The sequence below is a fragment of the Panicum hallii genome, chromosome 8, assembly GCF_002211085.1.
Source record: "Panicum hallii strain FIL2 chromosome 8, PHallii_v3.1, whole genome shotgun sequence".
Taxonomy (NCBI): Eukaryota; Viridiplantae; Streptophyta; class Magnoliopsida; order Poales; family Poaceae; genus Panicum; species Panicum hallii.
Genome location: NC_038049.1, coordinates 6,182,885 through 6,205,170, shown reverse-complemented (window position 1 = coordinate 6,205,170; position 22,286 = coordinate 6,182,885). Strand labels below are relative to the sequence as shown.

The 22,286-nt window shown below is 41.4% G+C and overlaps 2 protein-coding genes across 2 annotated transcripts; both read right to left on the bottom strand.

Moving 5' to 3' along the window:
• Positions 1-12,881: 12,881 nt before the first annotated feature.
• LOC112903315 lies at positions 12,882-13,775 on the bottom strand. Its single transcript, XM_025972558.1, has one exon. The coding sequence runs from the start codon at positions 13,694-13,696 to the stop codon at positions 13,211-13,213; it is 486 nt and encodes a 161-aa protein (XP_025828343.1). The 5' UTR covers positions 13,697-13,775; the 3' UTR covers positions 12,882-13,210.
• A 4,724-nt stretch (positions 13,776-18,499) lies between these two features.
• Positions 18,500-19,948, bottom strand: LOC112903568 (transcription factor E2FA-like). Its single transcript, XM_025972820.1, has 9 exons — positions 19,926-19,948; positions 19,660-19,759; positions 19,482-19,570; positions 19,351-19,402; positions 19,165-19,217; positions 19,011-19,061; positions 18,891-18,939; positions 18,640-18,705; positions 18,500-18,539 (listed from the first exon to the last, which is right to left on the bottom strand). Exons 1-9 carry the CDS (start codon positions 19,946-19,948, stop codon positions 18,519-18,521), a joined length of 504 nt encoding a protein of 167 aa, XP_025828605.1. The 3' UTR covers positions 18,500-18,518.
• Positions 19,949-22,286: the final 2,338 nt, after the last annotated feature.

The window sequence follows — 22,286 nt, the reverse complement described above, 5'->3', positions numbered from 1 at the left end:
CACCACCTCCACCACCGCCGCCACCACCGATTTTTGATCTTGATCGCCTTTCACAAGATCCAGTAGACAGATTTCCCATTGTAAGTTATTCCTTCGAAGGGTCACTTTATTTTGCAATAAATATGGCACTCATGTTCCTACAATGAAGGATGCTTATATGCCTTATGGAAGATCAAGACGGTTTGTTGCAAACCAAACAAATGATGATCATTTTAGAAGAAAAGTATATATTGGCATTATTGACCAAATTAGTCAAGAACTTGATACTCGATTTGATGAGATTAATATGGAGTTGCTTTCTTGTATGACAGCATTGAATCCTTCCAACTTATTTTCTTCATTTGATTCCCACAAGGTATGTAGACCATGCAAACTCATTTATTTTTTTATTTCCCGTTCATACTTTGTTATGACTTGAAATATCAATTTATTTCAGTCTTTTTATTCCTACAAGGTACTTAGGCTTGCTGAATTTTACCCCAATGATATCCCAAACAATGCTTTGCGAAAACTTGAAACGCAACTTGATAACTATATTGATGATGTGAGAAAAGATGATAGCTTTAAAGATCTAAACAATCTTGTTGATCTCTCGGCTAAGCTTGTACAAAGAAACAGGGATAAAGTTTATGATTTGGTGTATTTGCTTCTCAAATTGGTATTGATTCTATCGGTGGCAATGGCAAGTGTTGAAAGAGCAGTTTCAGCAATGAACTCGGTCAAGAGCACGTCAAGAAATAGGATGAGTGATAGTCTTTTAGAAGATATCCTGACCACATTCGTTGAGCGAGATATATTATTTAATGTGAATGAAGATGATATATTGGAGAATTTTATGGACATGAGAAAGCCTAAATCCGAGAAGAAATAGTATTGTAACCTTATTTGAACTATTATAAGTTGTAATCTTCATTTGATGCAAGTCTCATAGTTAAATATAGATTTGAAAATGTTTATAAAATATTTTATTAATCTGTTGTGAACCCGTGGTATTCAAAATTTTTGGCTTGGACCACCCTAACTTTGAATCCCAGATTCGCCACTGCGTGGGTGGGTCGTGGCCCGGCGAGCTCCGCTCCCCAGCCCCCGGCGCCCCGCTGGCCTGGCGAGCTCCACCCCCGGCCGCGGGCGCTGCGCTAGTCCGACAAGCTCCGCCCCCGGCCCGCAAGCGCCGCGTGCAAGCCCGACAAGCTCCGGTGCCGGTCCCCGGCACCGTGCTAGTCCGGCGAGCTCCGCCCCCGGCAGCGGATGCCGGGCAGGCACGGCGAGCTCCGGCCCCGGCCCCCGGCGCCGTGCTGGTCTAGCAAGCTATGCCCCCGGCGCCCGCACCCGCTCACATGTCGCGTCGCTCGCCGCGGAACTCTGCCGATTCCTGCTCCATGTCCATGCCAAGCCTCACCAGGATACAAGCAGAGACAGAAGAATCGGTTTGATCGATTCATTCTCCTGCTGTTTGGGGGCTTAAGATTTCCCCTAGAGTGCAAGGTTTCCTATGGTTGCTAAGCAACAACAAACTGCTTACCAGGGATAACCTGGCTAAAAGGAAAAAGGATAGATAATAAAACATGCTTATTCTGTGAAGAGCATGAATCCATTCACCACCTTTTCTTTGATTGTTGTGTTGCTACCGAGATGTGGAACTTATGTGTAGACATTCTGAATATTCAGGGTGCCAGAGGCTTTGAAGCCGTGGCTAGGTGGTGGATCAGCAACGAAAAACACGCCGTTCTGAACATGTGCACTTCTGCTATTTTGTGGAGTTTATGGAAGCTAAGGAATGCTATTTGTTTTCATGGGGCGAAATGGACGGACGTGAGGACGTTGATCCGGATGGCAAGCGGGATGCTGAGATGGAAAAGTTTACGCAAGGGTCCCGAGGAACTCCAGCTGGGGGAGATTGTGGAAGATCTGGAAAGAAGAGCAGGACTACCGCTTCGCATCAGCTGGTCAAGTCCGGGGTCGTCGTTGGCTGCTCTAGCGACTCAGCCTGGTGGGGAACGGGGCGGCCGATTCATCAGCTTGTGGCGTGAGCGCGGGGCCTGACTCTACTGCCCAGGATGCTTCAGTGTTTGCTGCTTTAGCCAGCTCGTTTAGCGGACGTGCTTCGAACACGCTGTCAGAACTTTAAACCGCTGTAAAAGACTTGTACCGTTTTTGTTTCCCTGAAATGAAAACGGGGGACACCCCTTTTCTCTAAAGAAAAAAGCAGACACAGAAGACAACTAACGTGAGAGAAGAGAGAGGATAAGAGTGAGTGGCTGAGAATGTGTGAAGATGATGTCTGTATCTATAAGATAGGACCGGCCAAAATTTTTGAAGTAGGCGGTAGGAAATTGGCTGCGGTGAATTTTTTTTTTGGCTAACTCAATTCCCTACGGTGCTGTAGAATTTCGTAGGGAACTTTGCCACCAGCGATAGCATAATGGTGGGATCACCCTCTGACTTCCCTAGGAAAGCGTTGGATTCCTAGGGGAATTAGAATTTCCCTACGGCTTTGAAACATTGTTACAGGGAAACAATCTTTCCCTACGAAGTTTTGATTTTTTTGTAGGGAAACAAAATAACTCTAGGAAAACAAGTGGATTCCAGAAGTGTAGTACCAGTAAATAAAAATCGATTTTGTACAGTTCACATGATGGGAGAGAGTCGATGCTTGGTCTACTGGGAGCAGCATCTGACGACTACGCATTGTATTCTTTATTAGGACACCCAATACCTCGACAACTCTTGGCTTTTGAAGGTTAAGTAAAACTAAATAGTTCAGAATTTGGTTTAGCAAAAACTTTTCTAACAATAAGTAAAGCATTTGCACTCTCAGTTAATTAGAGTTATTATTGTCAGAAGGTATCTCAATATTCTCCATGAATGTAATTACTTATTGCAACAGTTCTCCCCTAATTAGAGATTTTTTCAGGTTTTACTTACCAACAAAATCAATCAATGGCAGTAGAAGTTGGTGAAGTCAGCGCTGACAAAAGACTTCCAATACAGCCAAGTAATCAGATACAAAATAATGCTCTATCTCCAGGTTCAGGTTCAAGGGCATTCAGCAACCAAAATTTGCAACCTGATGGTACATCCTACACTTGATTATCAATGCTTATTTTTCATGATTAATTTTCCACATAATTGATTTGTTTATTTTCTCCTCAGGTACCACTGATAATGCTATTTTTAGAAAAATTAGAACAGATGGTAATGAGCAAATTTTTTCAGACTTTTTCTTCTCACACACCTAATTGTGCGGGGGAAGACTAGTTTGGATGAAAGTTACCATACACCTGCTTCTGTCACCAAGATGGCCCCTCTGTCTCCTGAATTATCACCTACAACTGAAAATAAACTCCACTCAGACTTTGCCCTATCCGTAAGGATGTTATCCTCCATGGTAGCTATGGATCTCAACTACAGGACACTACATGCTGAGTACAACAATTCATCTTTGCAGAAGAAGGTAGTCAAGATGGGTAGGTGTGCGAAATCCCATTGGGCTCTTGGCATTGACCACCCTAATAGGGATGCAGGAGTAACAAGCACATTGCTAGACTGGTTGTCTGCAACTAACAGTGGAGCTGGAAAGGTATATCCTATAAAAAAATGTATTCCTGTTCTTCTTAATAAGTGATCAGCTATTTATTCTACAAAATTGTATTCTGATTAGGTCTTGGATTATGCATGATGTCCCGCGCTTCATTGAACGGAAAGGTCATGATTTCAGGAAAGAGTTTGTATGTGGTACTGAAACAACATATGATCTTTTTGATATCTGTGTGCGTCGCCTTACACAACTTGTCAGCTCCATATACCCCCCGCCCCCCATCCCTCTTAGATGGCGTTACATTTTGGAATCAGATTTCTCAGTAAGTAAACTAAGTTGTTTTAGTATTGTTGGCTTCCTTAACTACAATGCTTTAAAAAATTTTTTTTGGCTCAGATGCACGTCCTTGCAAATGAACATCCAGTTCACAGTTTCTCAATACGGGAACAGTTCACTGGTGCAGCAGCAGATTACGAAGTGTTTCTGTTATCATAATGCTTACAGTAATCATATTAATTAGGATTTGGTAAAAATATAACTTTTTTCTTTAATTTATTCCCTCACAATATAGATTCTGGTACCTGCGCATTCTCGTGGCTCTTGTTAGTGTTATGCTTTTGACTTAAGAGAGCGCTACGTATACATCATTGATCCATCGTCTAGCAGCAAGGATGAATCTTCAGTTCTGATGGTGCACCGTGGAACTATTAAACACTTGCTTGGTTCATTGAGGTGTACTATCAGCTGCCTTTTCACCGGCTGGGAAATTGGATCTGATCATTTTGATGAAGTTGTTGTTAGGTTTCCACCAATTTCATGCAATAGGTATAATTTGTTCAGCTAGCTTTGGGTATAAATCAATGAATCTTACGAAGTTCTTTCTGGCAGTTCCGACACAGGTTTTTTCACTCTATACTGCATCAAGAACTTCAGTGGGGACCACATCATACATGTTAACGAGGTTAACTCATATACAACTTTCTAAGATTTTTTACCTGTCATTTATGCTACTTAACTCGTTTATTAAAATCGTTTTCCAGGCAACTCTTCTCAAGTTCAAACAGTATTTGCTTTATGAACTGTTGTCTGAAAGACAACAGGGGAACCCCTCCTTCTGTCTATGTCCAGACTATCGACGACTAGCCTTGCTATGCATCAATAGTCATTAACATGGAAATGTCTATGTACCTGCTGATCTCTCTTATTTTGTGCTTTTTGTAAGCCTGCCATATCTGTTGTTTGGGCTTTAACGCAAGCTCTACTTATTCAGAGATTCTATGTTGTCGTTCTCTTATTATTATTGTTTGGAGACTCTGATGCTACCTCAATTCGTTTGGGTTGCCTGTAATCCTAAGATATCTGTACCTGCTGCTTCAAAGGAAGGTCTACTTATTTCAAGACTATTGATGGTCGTTATTTTATTATTATGGTTATAGTATAGGTTGTTTCTTATAATAGTCAAATTCTTCGTGTCAGCCTACATTATCTTTTCACATCACTTTAACACAACCTGCACTTATCTGCTCATCCTAGCTGTTTGACTTTCTGATACGATTGCTTCTACTCAACATTTTTTGTAGCTACGAGCATACATATCAATTCTGACTTTTTGATATTATTCCTCCTACTCACACTTAATTGTAGCAACAAGCAGGTCTTTATTTTGTTTATTCAATGAACGTTATTGACGACAATAACAAAAAAACATTCGATCACTTAGCACGTGTTGACCAGTTTTCCTTCTTTTTAGGATAATATCTTTGTAGAATAGTAAGAGAATTTTTATTTTTGACTTTGAGCTAACCTACAACACCTTGATCTTTCATCAGCATCCGCGCACAGAAATGACTAGGCAAGTCATACCATCATGAGTCAAACATGTAGATCCCCTCGAATAAAAGTTACAACGACAATGTCTCCAATCAGTTGGGGAATTCACTACAATGAGGTATATCATTTTGGACACTAAATAGTTTCAATTTCCTATCTAATAGAGTATCAAAATATTTTCAAAATACATAGACTAGCAGCCGTAGTTAATTTTAACCAGACGAACCATCAGAATTCCGGAAGCTCACAGTCCAAATCCACTTGTTTCTTCTTGCACTGTGTTGCGCTGTGCCCCAGTAGTTTGCACTCTCCACATCTCACCAACTTCTTCTTCTTTGACTCTGAAATTTTTGGTTTTTTACAATTGCTACCGGCATCATTGGACCTTTTCCTCTTCTGCTTGCTTTGATAATAGTCTGTAACCCCCTTGAACCTTGTTTCCTTTGGACGGCCAGCACGACGTATGAATGAAGGTGCCTTAATCGCCAACAACTCAGAGTCGCTCATCCATGAAATTGAACCAGACGCCCCATAGGTGTTTGTTGGCATACCTTCAACCTCTGATGCGCTGTCTACACCGCCTTCACTCTCTGTTGGGTAGTACCTGTTTTGCTTATTGAAAACAGCATGAGATTCAATTTTACCCGTTTTCTCTTTATTCTTGAAATATTCTCTAAGTTTTCTTTGAGTCTTTTTTGATAGACTTTGTGACAATATCAAAAGCACCCAAGTCTTTGTTGCCATCTTGCACTATACCCAATGCATTGACATAGAAGTAGCTATGCCCTGACTGTCATAGATTGCAAACACAAAGTATCTTTTTGGTATCCCTTCAGTCCTGGCAGTACCTCTCTAGCTGATCTAGTCCATCTTTTGTGGATGTGTTCATTTGGAATCTCATAAACACCTAGCTGAATTAGTACCTGAAAAAAGTATTTCCTTTTAATCATTTCTAACGAATTCTGTGCTCACTTGAATATAAAAGTACATTGGCTATAGATTTTCCATTGCTGATAGTGTGTCAAATAAACTTGCAGGATTGAATACTTACCCTCAATACATGACTGCACAGAATTCCAAAATGTTTGTACAATCCACACTCACAGTCGTAGCTTCCAATAGTGCTGTTGAATACAACAATGAACCTTTCTGTTCCCCAAGGAAGCTTCTTGTGTGGTTTGACATGAACAACTTCATATTTTTTTCTACTTTCTCTCTAGCAAAATAATTAGTGGATTTTGTCACCTCCTTTCTGAACAATGTATAAGCCACTGAAATGTAAAACTTAGATGCATGCTCTTCTATAGGCCAAGCGCATTCCCTGACATTCTGAAACTGCAGTGAGAAAGAAAATTTGTAAATCAGAAATGTATTTACAAGTATAGAAGCATTTATTTTGTTTGGGAACTTACTATTTTAGTATCAAACTCTGCTCTGTCCTCTGCCTTGTTCCGGTCAAACAGCAACTTATTGAACTGCACAATAAATCTGTTCATTGAGCAATTTCTTGGAACAAATCTCTACTACATATGGTTTGCACTCTCACTAAAGCTTTGACACACTACCTGATGTAAAATGACAAAGTAGAATATATTTTGATCAATCTAATGTTTGCAGGGGACAGAAGAACGCTCTGAGTACAAGACTAAAAAGACAGGCTGTAAGGCTATGATTAGGCTCCTGAGATCGGAAGACGATGGTAGGTACTTTTGTAGCTGAACACAACCATGAGTTGACTGAGACTTGTGGAGAAAAACAGGAATGATACTCTCATGGGAAACTTGATCAGTGTGCAAAGGATATGAGTACCTAAGGGAAAATAAAGTTTCATTGACAAAGGTTCACTGTATAATGGGTAGTATGTTTGGATCGATGCATAACAATCCTGTGTCAAAGAGATCAATCCGTGCAATTTGTGCCCAGATTGCAAAAGAACAAATGGATGGAGATGTGCGGAAGACATTGGCTATTTTCAGGGAGATAAGGGCAGAGGGTCCAGGTTTTCAGTTTAGCGTTGACCTTGATGAGAATAAAAAGATACGAACTTTGCTGTGGATCACCGGCAAAAGCAGAGACCAATTCCAGTGTTTTGGAAATGTTATAAGCTTTGACACAACTTATTGCACGAACATATACTAAATTCCGTTTGATTTGTTCGTTGGCGTCAATAATCACTTCCAAACAACTATTTTTGGAGGTGTGTTTATGAAGGAAGAAACTACTGACAGCTTCTCCTGGGTATTCTCTGAATTCTTAAGCCTCATGGGTGGTAAGCTCCCACAGACAGTATTCACAGGTGAGTTGAAAAGTGAAGATTCTTCACAAATATTAAGAAACAAAACTAGTGTACCTATCACACTAATATTACTGGTTTTTTTTTCAGATCAATGTGCTGCAATGGCAGCAGCGTTGCAAAAGGTGTGGCAAGGTGTAACACATCTTTGCAAATGGCATATGTTCAAGGATGCAGGGGCAAACCTGGGGCCTGTATACAAAAAGGGTTCTCCTTTCAGGATGTTGTTTCACAAAATCATTAATGATATGCTTACTGTTGATGAGTTTGAGAGGGCCTGGTCTTACATGCTATACCAGCACAACCTAACTGATAACAAGTACTTGGAAAATATATATAAGAAAAGGGAAAAGTGGGCTAAGCCTTTCTTCAAGGACTGTATTTGTTACAAGATAACATTAATATGTGTTGAAAAAGGAATAGTGATGAGATGGTTATAAGAAAAGTACCTTCACTGCCGGATTCAGGGCCGCTTAAAGATGCAACGGGTAGTGAATATCCGCGTATCCGCGGATAGCAAACCCGACGGGCATGGATACAGGTCTAAATCTGTACCCACGGGTACGGGCACGGGTATAGCATTAAACCCAACGGATATCTGCTAACAGGTATGATAAAGTGATACCCGAACCCGCAAACCCACTAGACCCGCTTTAAGGGCTGACATGTGGGTCCAAACACCCGGCTATATAAGCAAGAGCTAGGATTTCTGACCACATCTCTCCTCCCATCCCAAATCCTCCTCTCGGCCGCCACCCCCGAGATCCCGTGACTCCCGAGCGGCGGAGGCATCGAGCCCTGTCCTCAGTCCCCCAGCCCCCGTCCGCCTCTCCTCCCGTGCGCCACCGCCGCCACCCCTAGCCCCTCCTCCACTTCTCCTCCTACGTCCTGCTAGACACTGCCGCCCTCCCTAGTCCGCCGCCCTCCTCCCTCCTGCCTCACCGAATCTATGCCTAGGCGATGAATCCGCGCCCTGACGCCCAGTAGGTGCGCAGGCGGCCACTGCATCGCGCCTCTGCGCCGCCTCATCGCCCAGTTCCGTGCGGCTGCGCTGCCTCGCCGGCCTGCCGCCCCCAGAACCACCGGTGGCGTTGTCTTCCTCAAGTTTTTTGTGTGCTTGATTTTCTATGGCTCGCGGGTACACGGGCGTGTCCGCAGGTACAGGATATCCGCGGATAGCGGGTGCGGGTATGGTTTTCTACCCGTGGCGGGTAGCGGGCGCGGATTCGGGTATCAACTTTGGCTCGCGGATACGGGTATATAAAGTGTGTATCCGCGCGGATTTTACCCGTTATCGTATGTCTTTCGCTTTGCATTACAAGTACAATTCTTCCTTGAATACTTTGGAATACCAGATACTGACTGTCTCATATGTTGTTGCATAAACTTATCAGCAAGTGCTATATTTCACTTACAATTGCCGCTGTTAGAGGGTTTTTGCTCTTATCTGTTGAAGGCAACGTGCATTGTGATATCTTAGCGCGTCGATAAACCAGTTATCCATCTGCAATTGGGTTGAGATTAAATGACGGAGGATCAAAATTGCTGAACAAAAATGTAGAAAAGTTTCAGATAATGAAGACATACATGATCAGGGTAACTAGTTCTAATGTAAGAAGGAAAATCTGGCACACCAGATCTGGAATTGTTTGGATTTGTACTCAAGGGAGGAGATGGAGCTACTGCCGGTGTATTTAACCTTGAAGCACCTGCCGGATTATCGTTTGACCTTGGTCATGCTGAAAGAAAAACACGTTTTCTCTGTCCTGTGCTTAGATGATAACTTGCTGACGGTACTGCATTGATATCACTAGAACTACTGATTTGTTCAGGCAAAGCATAGCAAGATTCCGAACGATTACGGACCTCAATTAATTGCATAATAGGTTAGGTAAATTTGAAAGAAAAGATCGAATAATTAGTGGTGAATGAAATTTACCTTGCTACAACTAAAAGATGGAGACAAATCCTCAGTTGAGTTAAGTGTGTCGGCTTGAATCATCTTGCCTAACAAGCAGGAGCGCGGAGGAAGAAGAAAAAACAAGCAGGAGAGGGAGGAAAAGGGAGCGCGATGGCGGAATTCTAGCCGGCGACCCACAGAGCAGGTCACCGGTGAGGGAGGAAAGGGAGCACGAAACGGCAAGAGAGAGATAGGAGGAGAACAATGAGGAGCGCGGAGGAAGAAGAAAGAGCAAGCAAGAGAGGGAGGAAAGGGAGTGCGACGGCGGAAAGCTCGACGGCGACCCACAGAGCAGGTCGCTGGTGAGGAAGGAATGCCAAATTATTTATCTGCATGTAACTAATTTGTTTGCAATGCCAAATTATTTGTTTGTTTTGTAGACTAAATTGTTCGGTGATATTGAATTATTTGTTCGCGATATTCATTTTCCATTATTTATCCTATACATCAAATGTTCATGATGTTTAATATTTTGTTCGTAGCACATTATTATTTATTCATCATGTTTAACTTTTTGTTCATAGAAATAATTATTTGTTCGTGTTGTTAAAATATTGTTTCTAGTAACCAAAATTAATTATTTACTATTAAAAAATGTTCTTTTAAATTTTGTGCTGTCTTATTTTGAAGATCTTGAAGAAAGATAATGGTGCAACCTAAATTTAATTTGGATGCTCGGTTTAATACTTATAGGTTTTTAATTTTGGATTTACGTGGGTTATGTCACGTATTGTTGAAAGTGCATCTAGACCTCTAGTGGATTTTGGTGAATTGAATGACACCACGATTAAAAGAACTAATATATGAGCAGGAATTCATTATCATATCAATGGCTTCTTTGTGATAAAATATATTGAAAGTAATGATATTGTCAAGCAATGAGTACTGTATTGATTGAGTTATGTGTTTGATGACAAATATTTATTCTTATTTCCAAATTTAGCTTGTTGACAAGGTCATAGCACTAGAAGGGAATATCCGGTGAAGAAATGGATAATTTATCAATAGAAGATATATGTTCCAAAGAATTGAAAAGAACAGATTTCATTGATGATTTAATTATGATACAAGCCTATATGGAACTCTATGTGTTGCAAGGATGAAGAATTGGAATTCGGGATAGTGTTTCGAGGGATTAAACTTGGCGAAGGGCAATTGGTTTATGCCGAGGCACCAATGCTAGAGTGAAGAAACTTTCTTTGGATTCAACTTGAAGAATTTTGGTCATGTATTGTGTTCATAATGAGAAGTATCAATCTTTCTAGAATCATATTGTGAAGATGGTGAATTGAACTAGAAGTGGTTTTCATTCAAAGATAAGGGTTCGAGTCACTAGCTCAAGAAAGTTGTGCTGAAGTTATAGAAACCAAATTTCACTCCTCAGATTGTGAATGATCAAGGCACAGCATGTTACACTTTAAGAAGTTCAAGTCGTTGAAATGTAATCTATCTTTGATCTTGAGTATAGGTATGCCGTACTATCAAGAGGGATTCATCACATTATGAATTTATAATATTATATTTTGGTTTAGTCTTAGTGCTCAAGTAACCTAAGTGAGTTGAGAGAAATACAAAAGACCTCACATGCACATTTGATTTCTCTTCCAGAGAGAATTTGGAAGTTCCGGATTTTCCAATCCGGAAGTTCCGGAGTTGGCACACGTGGCACTAACAACTAGTTGGTTTGAAAATCTGTAAGTTCCGGATATAGAGATCCGGAAGTTCCGGGTTCTAACTGTCACATAACGGCTAGTTTCTTTGGACCCAGCTATTTATACCCTTGAGCTCCCTTCTTGGTGGGTTGCTGTTCCAGGCATTGTTTAGTTGCTTGCTTATCGTCCTAAGAAAGCTTGGTACCCTTGTTAAGCTCTCCCAACCTCTCTTTACGAGATTGTGTGATTCTTGTAATATCTTTGAGTTGGTTTGAGAGAGTGAAAGCTTGAGAACAACAAAGAGTACATCAAACCTTGAGCACTTGAGTTTGGCTGAAATTGTGTGTTTCGCATTTGTTACTATTGGAGTTTTGGCTCCTAGATGGCTAGGTGTTGCTAGGCGAGCATCCAATTGTGTGGGCTGTCGTGGAAGTTTGTTAGGGTCAGTTTCCACGTTCGCAATGCAAGGGAATCAAGATAGTGGAAGGCCAAAGTGTGCTTGTAACGTCTTGGCGGGGAGGCTTCGCGAAGCTCCTCAACGGAGAGTAAGATTCATTGACCTTGTGTAGCATATGCAGTGAATCCGAACTTCGGTAAAAATTCTTGTGTCAATTGTGTTTGATATTATCTTGTGGATTTAAGGAGCTCTCCGTTGGACACTTATGTTTTTGGAGAGATTGTTGTTTTGTAAGTGCAGGGACTATGTGAACCTGCTCCAGAAACTCCACCGAGCCTACCCTACATCTGGAGTTTGAACTTGTATCTATTTACTCGCACTAGATTTATTGTGTTCACTCTACTCTATATAAACCCGGAAGTTCTAGTTTGCAAAACCCGAAAGTTCCATGTTCATCTACTGCCCTGCTCAAATTCGGAAGTTCCGGATTTTCAAACCCAAAAGTTCCGAATTTGGCAGGCGGTAAATTTTATCCGCTACTTTGAATTGAAAATTATAGGTACGTCTATTTACCCCATCTAGCCGACATCATAGTCCTTTTCAATTGTACTATTTTGCAGGCATAAAATCTTATTTCTCTCCTAAATCATCAGGAAGCGCTACGCCTAAAAACAGTCCTAAGTTAGGCTGACGACGGTCCATATAATATATCTTTATGGTGATGGTTCCCGCAGTTATAGCCTTAATAGATTCACCCATTTCTCCCCCTTTGCACTGCGTGCACCAAGGGCGGCGGGGAGAACCACCGCATCCTGGTCCGCCGTGCTGCCACCTGATAGATCAATCAATCAGGAAAGAAGGAAAAGAAGAATCATTTTCTCCACGGATCGGATCGTGCCAAAAATAATCCACACGACCGAGCTCTGTCTCCTCCTGCTCTGCCAGATCCATGACGAGATGCCATGTTCCTTCACTGGACCAGGGATGGTAATGGATTATGGCTCTAGTGCTCTCTTCACAATCCAACTTGAGTTTTATATATTTTTAGCTCAAAATTATATAATATTAGAGCCCGCTCGGCACTTAAATTATCTAGAATAAAATTTGAGGTGGCAACAACCGAATATTCTACCTCGCGAAGCTTAAAAAATAGAGTCTAAGAATTGAGATGATGTAAACATCGCATTCTCAACAAGCCCTTAATCCAAAGATTAAAGAATAATAATGCAAATCACTCAAGGAAGAAATCGCGAGGAACAATCATCATCAGACAACATCAAGAAGCCAGTTTGCAACGCTGAAGATCAGTTGGAGAAGTCAACTCATCCATCGCGTCAAACTCGAATCTTATTTGTTCGAATGCCAAGAACCGATCACGTCTCTGTGACTGTCCTCGTGTTTCGTACATCATCCAAGAAACAATCCAATGGCACGATACATCCACGAATGCACCAGCAGCGATTACAGTGATCGACACGCAGCGGTGGCGGCGACGCGATGCAAGCCAAAGAAGAGGACACGATGAGGAGGCATCACGGGGTCAGGACGCCGCAACGGCGGCATCTCCTGCGGTGGCGCAGTCGAAGCCGCAACGGCAGCGCGGGCTCACGGCGAACTTGCGGAGCGGGAACGACGCGGCGAGCGGGCCGACATGGAAGTTGAGCTGGTCGCCGGCGCGGTCCACCTCGTTGATGCCGAGCCACACGAAGAGCACCTTCACGCTGACGCCCTGCAGGCCGCGGATGGACCCCGCGCGCGCCGTCCCAGCGATGCGCCGCTCGTACCGGAGCAGGTACCGGCCGCCGACGCGGAACTCGCAGCCGCTGCCCGAGAAGAAGACCTCGAAGGAGCCGTCGGGCCGGAGCACGTACCGCTGCACGCCCTGCGGGAGGATGCCCCGCGGGAACTTGTACCGCTCCAGCATCTCGTACGCCGTCAAGTTGGCCGCGGCGGCGGAGACGGTGGCGGCGACCGCGGCGGCCGTGAGGAAGAAGAGGAGGTAGACTTGGTGGTGGTTCTTGGCCATGGGTGTTGCTTCTTGGTTTCTTGGCTGGTGGTGAAAATGGTAGATGATAGATGGCTGGCTTGGTTGACTTCTCTGTTCTTGGAGTGCGGATTTATTGAGTTGAGTTGTGTGGAGCGATAGATGGCTAATCTATAGAGTGCTGTTGGGTTTCAAAAATTATAGAGGATGTGTACTTTTCTGCAGTTGTTTAATGACAATGCTTGTGATTAGCCAGGAGATTACATTTTGGAGTTGCTTGTATGTGTGTGCTGTCTATGAATTTTCTTTCAGTGGCAGTTGACTTTGGAATTATGAAATAGTGTGGCCTGTGTCAGCTCATTCTGGACCGACGGGTACACCACCACCAAGGATGGAGGATGATGTAAGGACACACAGTTTATTTGATTCTTAGTTGCTTACCATCTAACCTTTTTAAGGAAAAATAACCATCCACTTTCCATTAATTTTGCTGCTGATGGATATGGAGAAATCTCCTTAGCATTTTGGAACCGTACTAATTCATACAAAATTTTTTTTAGGAAAACATTTTTTTCCAATTTCGGACCACTGGTTATGCGTATAATTTGGGTTACCACTTCTCCGCAGTTTAAATGTCGCCAGAGTAATGGTTAAAGCTAAACGTAACGCTCTTGCTGTGCCGAGAAAACGATCAAATGACTGCCAAAGATTACCAGGAGCACAGTGGGTGTAAAGTTTTTTTTTTGAAGGAAGAAAGTGATTGTAAAGTTAGCACTTCTTATGCTTTCAGTTAGATCCTGTGTAGTGTGCTTTCTGTTTAGATGGGCCTGCGGAGATGAGCATTTCCCATATCACTTTATTGGGCCGTTTTTGGATTTGTAAATGGGTGCCCAGCATTCATGCCAGTCCATGTCACTTCGACTCAAGTCTTTAGTCTTGTACAATGGGGACGATAAGAGACAGTTTTGCACGATCCTCTTTGCAAGCACTGATCTATACTATACATGATTTTACACTTAACATACGGTCTAGTGAGAAGAGCAAGAAACCAGCTAAACTATCCAATTTGATAAATGAATCACATCATACGACATATAAAATGACAACATACAAAAAGTAACCAATAGCTTCCTAGGCAATTGTAGTACAATACTCCTCTGTCCAAAATTATTAGTTTTGGCTTTTCTAAATGCATAATTTTTTTATCCATCTAAAAATATGTTATATCACTACTACAAAAATGATTTGTAGGGCCGTCCCGTTTGTTTTTTCCTAGGTGCAGGTCAAAAGGTAATCCGCTCCTATAAATAGAGCGTGGTTACTGTAGCATCCGACCAGTCCTTAGAAAAATATTTTTAGGAACGGGCTCTTGCAAATGGGCATCATTTCCGAGGGCGGGTGATGGAGTCACCCGCCTCTAAAAATATAGTTTTAAGGGCGGGTGATGGCATGACCCGTCCCTACAAATACTCCCACGTAAAAAGGTTCATAACTTTTTCATATAATTTCGGATGAAGTCAAACTTTATATCAAAATTGTAGAGAATGACCAGATCTAAAATGGTGTAGTCGATAACCTTTTCATTTAATGGTCCAAACAATTATTATAATTTCTCTAATTTTAAAATCTAGAAGTTTTGATTTTTTTTCAAACAACCTCGGATTTAGAGTAGCTCCATATCAAAGTTGAAGTGGTAAGATCTAAAATTTTATAGTTTATACATTATTCATTTAAGATCTTTTAGAATTACAAGATCATTTAATAGTTGTACCCTACATTTGACTATAACTATGACTATACAGTATCTCATACAACTCAAGTCATACTTTGACATTTTCACAATCTTAACCTTTATATACAATAAAATATATTTGGAATATTTTTTATCTATAGTGTTCACAATAAGTATAGTGTAGAAGTTTCACTTTTTTAATTTATTTTGCTATATGTAAATATTTAAATGAATTTTTGGAATAAAATAAAAAAATATTTTTAGGGGCGAGTGGTGGCGTCACCGACCCCTACAGATTAATTTCAGAGTTAGTACATAAGAATACCATACCCTATAGAATTACAAGTGATTGTGTAGTGTGGTGGAGAGGAAGGTACATGCGAGGCTTGAGCTATGCGGTTCGAACGTCGGGTGATGCAAGTGTGCATATTTCGTAAAAAAAATTGTATCTTGACAATACAAGGGCTTGTGGTGGCTGGTTGGTTGAAATATTTTTTCTTTTTTATTTTGCTATTTTTGATTTCTTTTCCAATTTTTTATTTTCTAGAAATGAATTTGTAGGGCTCGGCCATGGCATGACCCGCCCCAAGAAGTTGAAACTGATTTTTAGAGTGGGCCTGTTACCTGGCCCTAGAAATAGCATTTCTAGCTGCAAAAAGTAGGGACAGGTACCGCACCTGCTCCCTAAAAATACATTTTTACCCGCTCCTAACAACCTTTTTTGTAATAGTTTGTTTAAGTGCATAGCAAAATATATGTATTTAGAAAAATTAAAATAAATAATAATTTAGAATGTTTTTTACGAGTTCGCTTTTAGTTGCTCGAGTTAAAATCTTACAGTCTATGATTCCAATAAATTCTTATATAGGGCATAGCTTTTTTATTTATTTATCATGAACCTTCGCATTGGTAGTGGATTTCATTCACATTCTTATAACCCAACTACAAAATTCCCTGTGATTTTCTTGACTTAAACTCTATATCTCGAAAGCTCTCATATGAAAAACAAGAGACAACTTGTGATTTTCTTGATGGCTATGTTTTGCTTCCTTTTCTGCAACAAAGCCTCAGCTATTACAGTGGGGGCTGTTGGCAAAATTACCAATAGGGAACGACTTCGATATCGAGCCAGCAAAGAAGTTGAGCTGGGCAAAGGACATACCCGGTTACACCTTCTGGGAGGATACCCCGGGTCAAATTGTATTGCTCCAGCATCTCATATGCTGTCGGTGTTGATGAGTTTGCTGTCGGAGGTGCTGCAATTGGCGGTGTTGCTGGCGGTGATGTCAAGGAGCTACCTGAGGCAGTGGATGGAGAGGCCACAACGGTGGCGACAAAAAGAAGAGGCAAGAGGTGGCGGAGATTGTGCTTGGCCATAGTTGGTGCTTGGGATCGGACACAAGGAGGCAGAGACTAGCAAGGGGAGGGGGCCCTTTATAAGGATAGTTTATAGAGATCAAAGATTCATAGGTACACTGAGAAATTTTAAAATATAGCGCTTATTAATTTTATGTGCCTTTTGGCTATCACAATGACGTACATATGGGGTCACTCTGAATCGTGCTTGTGGAGACTTGGTGACCATCGAAAGCACTCAACTTTTAATACCATGTTCTGAAATATCTCCTGAAGTGTACATAGATAAAATTGATGTGACATTTAAACATTACCAAATTATAGTCACACAGGATCAGAATACTTTGAAGACAGCTAATAATCATAAAAAATAGAGGCGTAAAAACATATATAGTAGTTAATAACTACATGCCAAAAATTAGAGATATACTTCATCTATGTGATTTGGTTACTCTATATCTTTATTGCTGGTAGTGCCTTATACCCAATCTCATACGCAGTGCAATATAATATTGAGACGATTTGATAGGCAAACCTTAAATGGTTTATATTTTAAGTTCTATCCTCACAATTTCATTGTTCATTAATTTGTGACTAGAACAATGGAATGTTTTGAGGAGTATGGCAAGAACTAACTCTACAATTGTGCAACAGTTATCTTATAATCCTAAATTTTAGCTTACAAGAATGTTGCTCCAAGAATCTGGCATCTTCCTCTCACTTCCCCTCTCTTCTCCACATCATAAAATACCTTTTCATGCCATTGAATAAGACAAACTACGAGGCAGTTGGCTTGTACAAATAGGACCAAGATAGATTCAAGTATTATAGAATAACTTTAATATACTAGGCAATCGTAATACACTATATATCTCTGCTTCTGTATCTATTTTTACACTACAGAAAAACAGTATATTTTCGTCGGCCAGAAACCGATGAAAATAGGCCAAAAGCCGTCGAAAATAGGCCAACAGAAAAAAGTAGATGAAAATAAGATCTTTTTCGTCGGCAACCGACGAAAATAACTATATTTTATTTTCATCGGCCAGAAAAGCCGTCGAAAATACGTCCACATTTTCGTCGGCTAGCGTGGCCGACGAAAATAAGAGTACTATTTTCGTCGGCCAGAGTGCCATTGAATAAGATGAAAATTGATGTTTGTTTCGACGGCTCAAAAGCCGATGAAAATAATTGAATCCTGCTCAAAACAGCTGCATATAATAGCGGTTATGAAATGCACTCATCCATAACGCAATCATCCATAAGCAATTACTTAGCATATCCATAAGGAGAATTATGAAATACATCATCACATAATCATCAAATACATCCAATAAGTACAATCATGAAATCCATAATCTACATGACATATATGTCAACGAAACGCGAAATCCACAGTCTACATGACATCAACATCTGAAGGTGTAATCTTCCTCAACACTCCTTCAGAAGGATATGGAGCATTTAGATCTGGAGTTTTATGGATCTGCTGAGCATTAAACACCACCTCCTTGCTACAGCTTTGTCCAGCTCTTTTTGTTCCGGGGCTTTTTATGGAGGAGGCACGTTTTGCCAAATGTGTGTGACTTGCCAGTGTTGCAGTTTTATCTAGCTTTTCCTCCGATTTCATCTCAAAGTTACTAAATAATACAGTAAGGATGTGTGTCAGACAATTTATTTTGAAGGTGCAGGCTCCAAGAGAAGATTCAAACATTACCTAACCAAGTAGAGAGCAATTGGGCCCATTGTACTCCGTATTATTATTCTATATCTCCTTCAAAAGCTCTCACCGGTCATCTTATGAAACAAAAATTGAGCAAAGTCATGAAATAGTTAATAATAACTAAACATAGAATGTAGTGTATATGGACTGGTCATTGTTTCACTGGCTCCTTACCACATCAGGATTGGGAACTTCCACAGAAGATCCATGAGGTGCTTTTATTGCAATTAGTGTTTGGTTCTGCAGTTGACATAGGCTATATGAGCTCAATACATAATTAAGTCCAGATGGTCACGGTTGGTGTTAAGTATAGTCTGAATAGTAGGAAATAGTTACATTGGTGTTAAATCTTGTACGAAAAGTTAGAAATAGGATGAACTTTCGGGAAACTACAATATGGAATTTTCTTTGAAATTTAAGCGAACCTGAAAGCAGGGCAATCCCTTGATGTCATCTTCGGTAAGAAATAGCCACCTAAACATTCAGTGATAAACATGATTGAAGAGTAAAACAGCAACATGCAAAACTGAAAGAAAACTAATTACCTCTGCCTGCTTTCATCTTCAGTTAACTCCTTCAGCTTCTTATGCATTTTACTGCAAAGAAGAATCAACTTTTAGAAGGTATTACAATTCTCATTTGAAATAGCAGCAAAGAAATCTGAAGCTGGTAGTTTTGCAACCTCCAGCAGGTCCAAACCTTATATGTTCATCTAATGCTTGCTCCTGGAGATTAAGATTTTCAATTTCACTCTGCAAGAAGGTTACACCAAGTGTTACTTAGACTTGGATTCTAACATGACTAAGCACAGATAGATTGACTATGAGTTTGATAATATGGACATGATTGCATGAAATTGAAAGATGAACATACAGAAATAAGTACCTTCAGAACTGAAAGATCATTATCCAAATTGGTTCCTGATTCATCCAAACCCCTAAAAGTTCATGACATTAGCATGTTGCATCATAATTACAGGCATAAAAGTGTAAGTAGAGGAGGAGGACAATACTTACTTCCAACAGATTCTATTCTTCAACTTCTTTTCTATCAAACCAATTCCCTCAAGGACATTTGTAATGTCATAAATGCGCCTTTTTTGAAACTGAATTTCCATAAATCACCCAGAAGCTTGCATCAAGATTCAAGTGGGCCGATTAGCAACACCAGCTTAGATGAGCAAACGTTTCATACATCTAACTTATCTGCAGTGCTGTTCAAATCCAGAATTCCATCTTGAGCCTGCTTGAGCCTTTGACATTGGATATAGTCATACAGGTTTGCTGCATTTAGCCTTTGATATTGGATATAGTCATAAGCGGTAACCAGCAAGACGTGCTAAACCCTGACAAAACTTAAAGAAATAGATAAATACATGATGAACATATGTTAGATGCCATTAAGGACTACAAATATATTCTGGTTCTCAACCATAAGGCCAGTCATAAGAAATTGAATACCAGAGATCACAATATAGCTTCATCTCAAGAAATTGATAATACAGTCCCAAATATTTGAAAGAAACCTTGTGAAATATAGTCATAAGTGTGTGAGGAATAGTTGCTTAGATTAGGGACCCAATGGTATTAACATACGACTCCACTTCTCAGAATTCAAACTACGCATAAACGCTACCGCAACTATATTTGTGGAGCATCAACCTGAAAAGTTCTGCTAACTATCCACAAGAGGCATGTTTCGGCACCAATTTGGTACCATAGGTAACCCAAACAAGCACAGTGCTCCAAGGTGATCCATGATGGCTCCGATCTATTTCACAGAATAAAACTGGTATCTCTAGAAACCAGAATTCTTGATGACAAGATGAAGCTTTAGCTTGTAGATATAATACAGCATAATTGGGCATGATGCACAAAAGGATATTATAGCAGAAGAGACTGAATTGCGACTTTTCTTCCTGCTTGCAACTATGTGAAACAACAGCAAACATACATCTAAACTGTCACGGAACAACAGTAATCTGCAGTGGCACTACAGGCACCTAATCCTGCTCTTAAAGCCTATATGATGCAACTTGCAAGCGACCATGCATGTTTAAGGAACATATTCGAGGCGGCGGCGGCGGCAGGGCCGTGGGGGGCCGCGCGCGGGGGGGGGGGGGGGGCGCAGAGGGGCGCGGGGCAGAGGGGCGGCGGCCGCGGGGGGCCGCGCGGGGGGGGGGGGGCGGCATGGAGGCGCGCGAGGCGGCGGTTGCAGGGCCGAGCCACGCGGGGCAGAGGGGCGGCGGCCGTGGGGTCCACGCGGGGGGGGGGCGGCGTGGAGCCGCGTGAGGCGGGGGAGGCGGGGGCCCGCAGGGCCCGCGCGGGGCTGCGCGGGGTGGCGGCAGGGGGCGCAGTGGTGGCGGCGGGGCCTCGGTGGCGGCGGCGGGTGGCGGGGCGCTGGGCCGGGGGCGGTGGTGGTGGGGCGCGGGGGCGGGGGGCTTGGGCGCGGGGATGTGCTGTGCGGGCTAGAAATATCCAAACCCTATCGTCCTAATTAGGGTCCATTTATTTTCGTGGGCCTAGAGCAGGCCGACGAAAATAGGAATTTTTTTTCGTCGGCCGGGCACTAGCCGATGAAAATATGAGACTGTTTTCGTCGGCCTGCTCAGGCCGACGAAAACAAGTGATAATTTCGACGGTTTTTGTTGGCCGACGAAATAAGTGAGTTATTTTCGTCGGCTTTTTTTGGCCGATGAAATTATATATGACCCACGAAATTGAGCGGTTTTGGTGTAGTGTTATATCTATATCTGTTGAGATAGAATTGACCTATGTACTTCACTCCCTTGTTTCTGTCGGAAAGAAAGGGCTTTTGATCTCAATGACTTGTTTCTTTTTTCATTTTTTGGGATCACACCAAGATTTTCTTCATTCCTGGTGCGCCAGACCGCTATATCAGTAGGAGCACTTGTTCATACAAATAAACATATACTTCCTCCGATTTTAGATATGTGTCATTTCGATAGTCTAATTATTTATTTTTGCAGTAAGGCCCAGTTTAGTGCTTTTACCAGCTCTAGCTTCGCCTACTTTTCGCAAACCGATGCGCTTAGCACAAACCCTTTGTACAAACCCAAGCAAAAATAAACTGGAAAGTGAGTGAAGATAGTTTTTTGTTTTGCTTCACCAGCTTTCTAGAGAAGCCCTATCAAACGGTCGATAATTAGATTTTTCTAAATATTAAACAGAGCAAGTGCTAGATTTGAATTGGTTTCCAAATCTTATTAAAAAATTATATAAACATGCCATGTGGTTGGTGAGGGTGACTATTGAGTTGGTCTTTTAGGTCGAGTATATATTCAGTTGGTTGGATTTTTCCTTCTTGTATGGTTTAGTTGAATAGTACTTAAAATACTCCCTCTATTCTCTAATTGATGTCGTTTAGGTCAGAAAGTAGTAACTTTTTAGAAACTTTGAGCAGATGCACACAAAATTATTAATTCTTATGACATGCATGAAATGGTTTTAGTAGATTTACCGTGAAAAAATGATCATTATGTTGTAAAAACAATCTTTCAATAATAGATTTAGGTCGTTCATTCCCCAAAAAGTTGTAGGAACCAAGCTTCTCTTGTAAGTTGCCGGCAAGCTGAGTCACCCAAGGAATGCGACGACGTGGTGTGGCTGCATAGCTTGTTCAGTTGATTGTTCTTGGAGTGTGGACATATCGAGTTGAGTGCTGTAATGAGTACTCCAATGAAGTGACGCTGGGTTTGCAATAATTGTTGGGCGCGCGTGTAGAATTGTTTAAATGGGATTGTATATGAACTGAGAGGAGTTTATGGATTTGAATTTTGAAATTGCTCGCGCGCGTGAGTG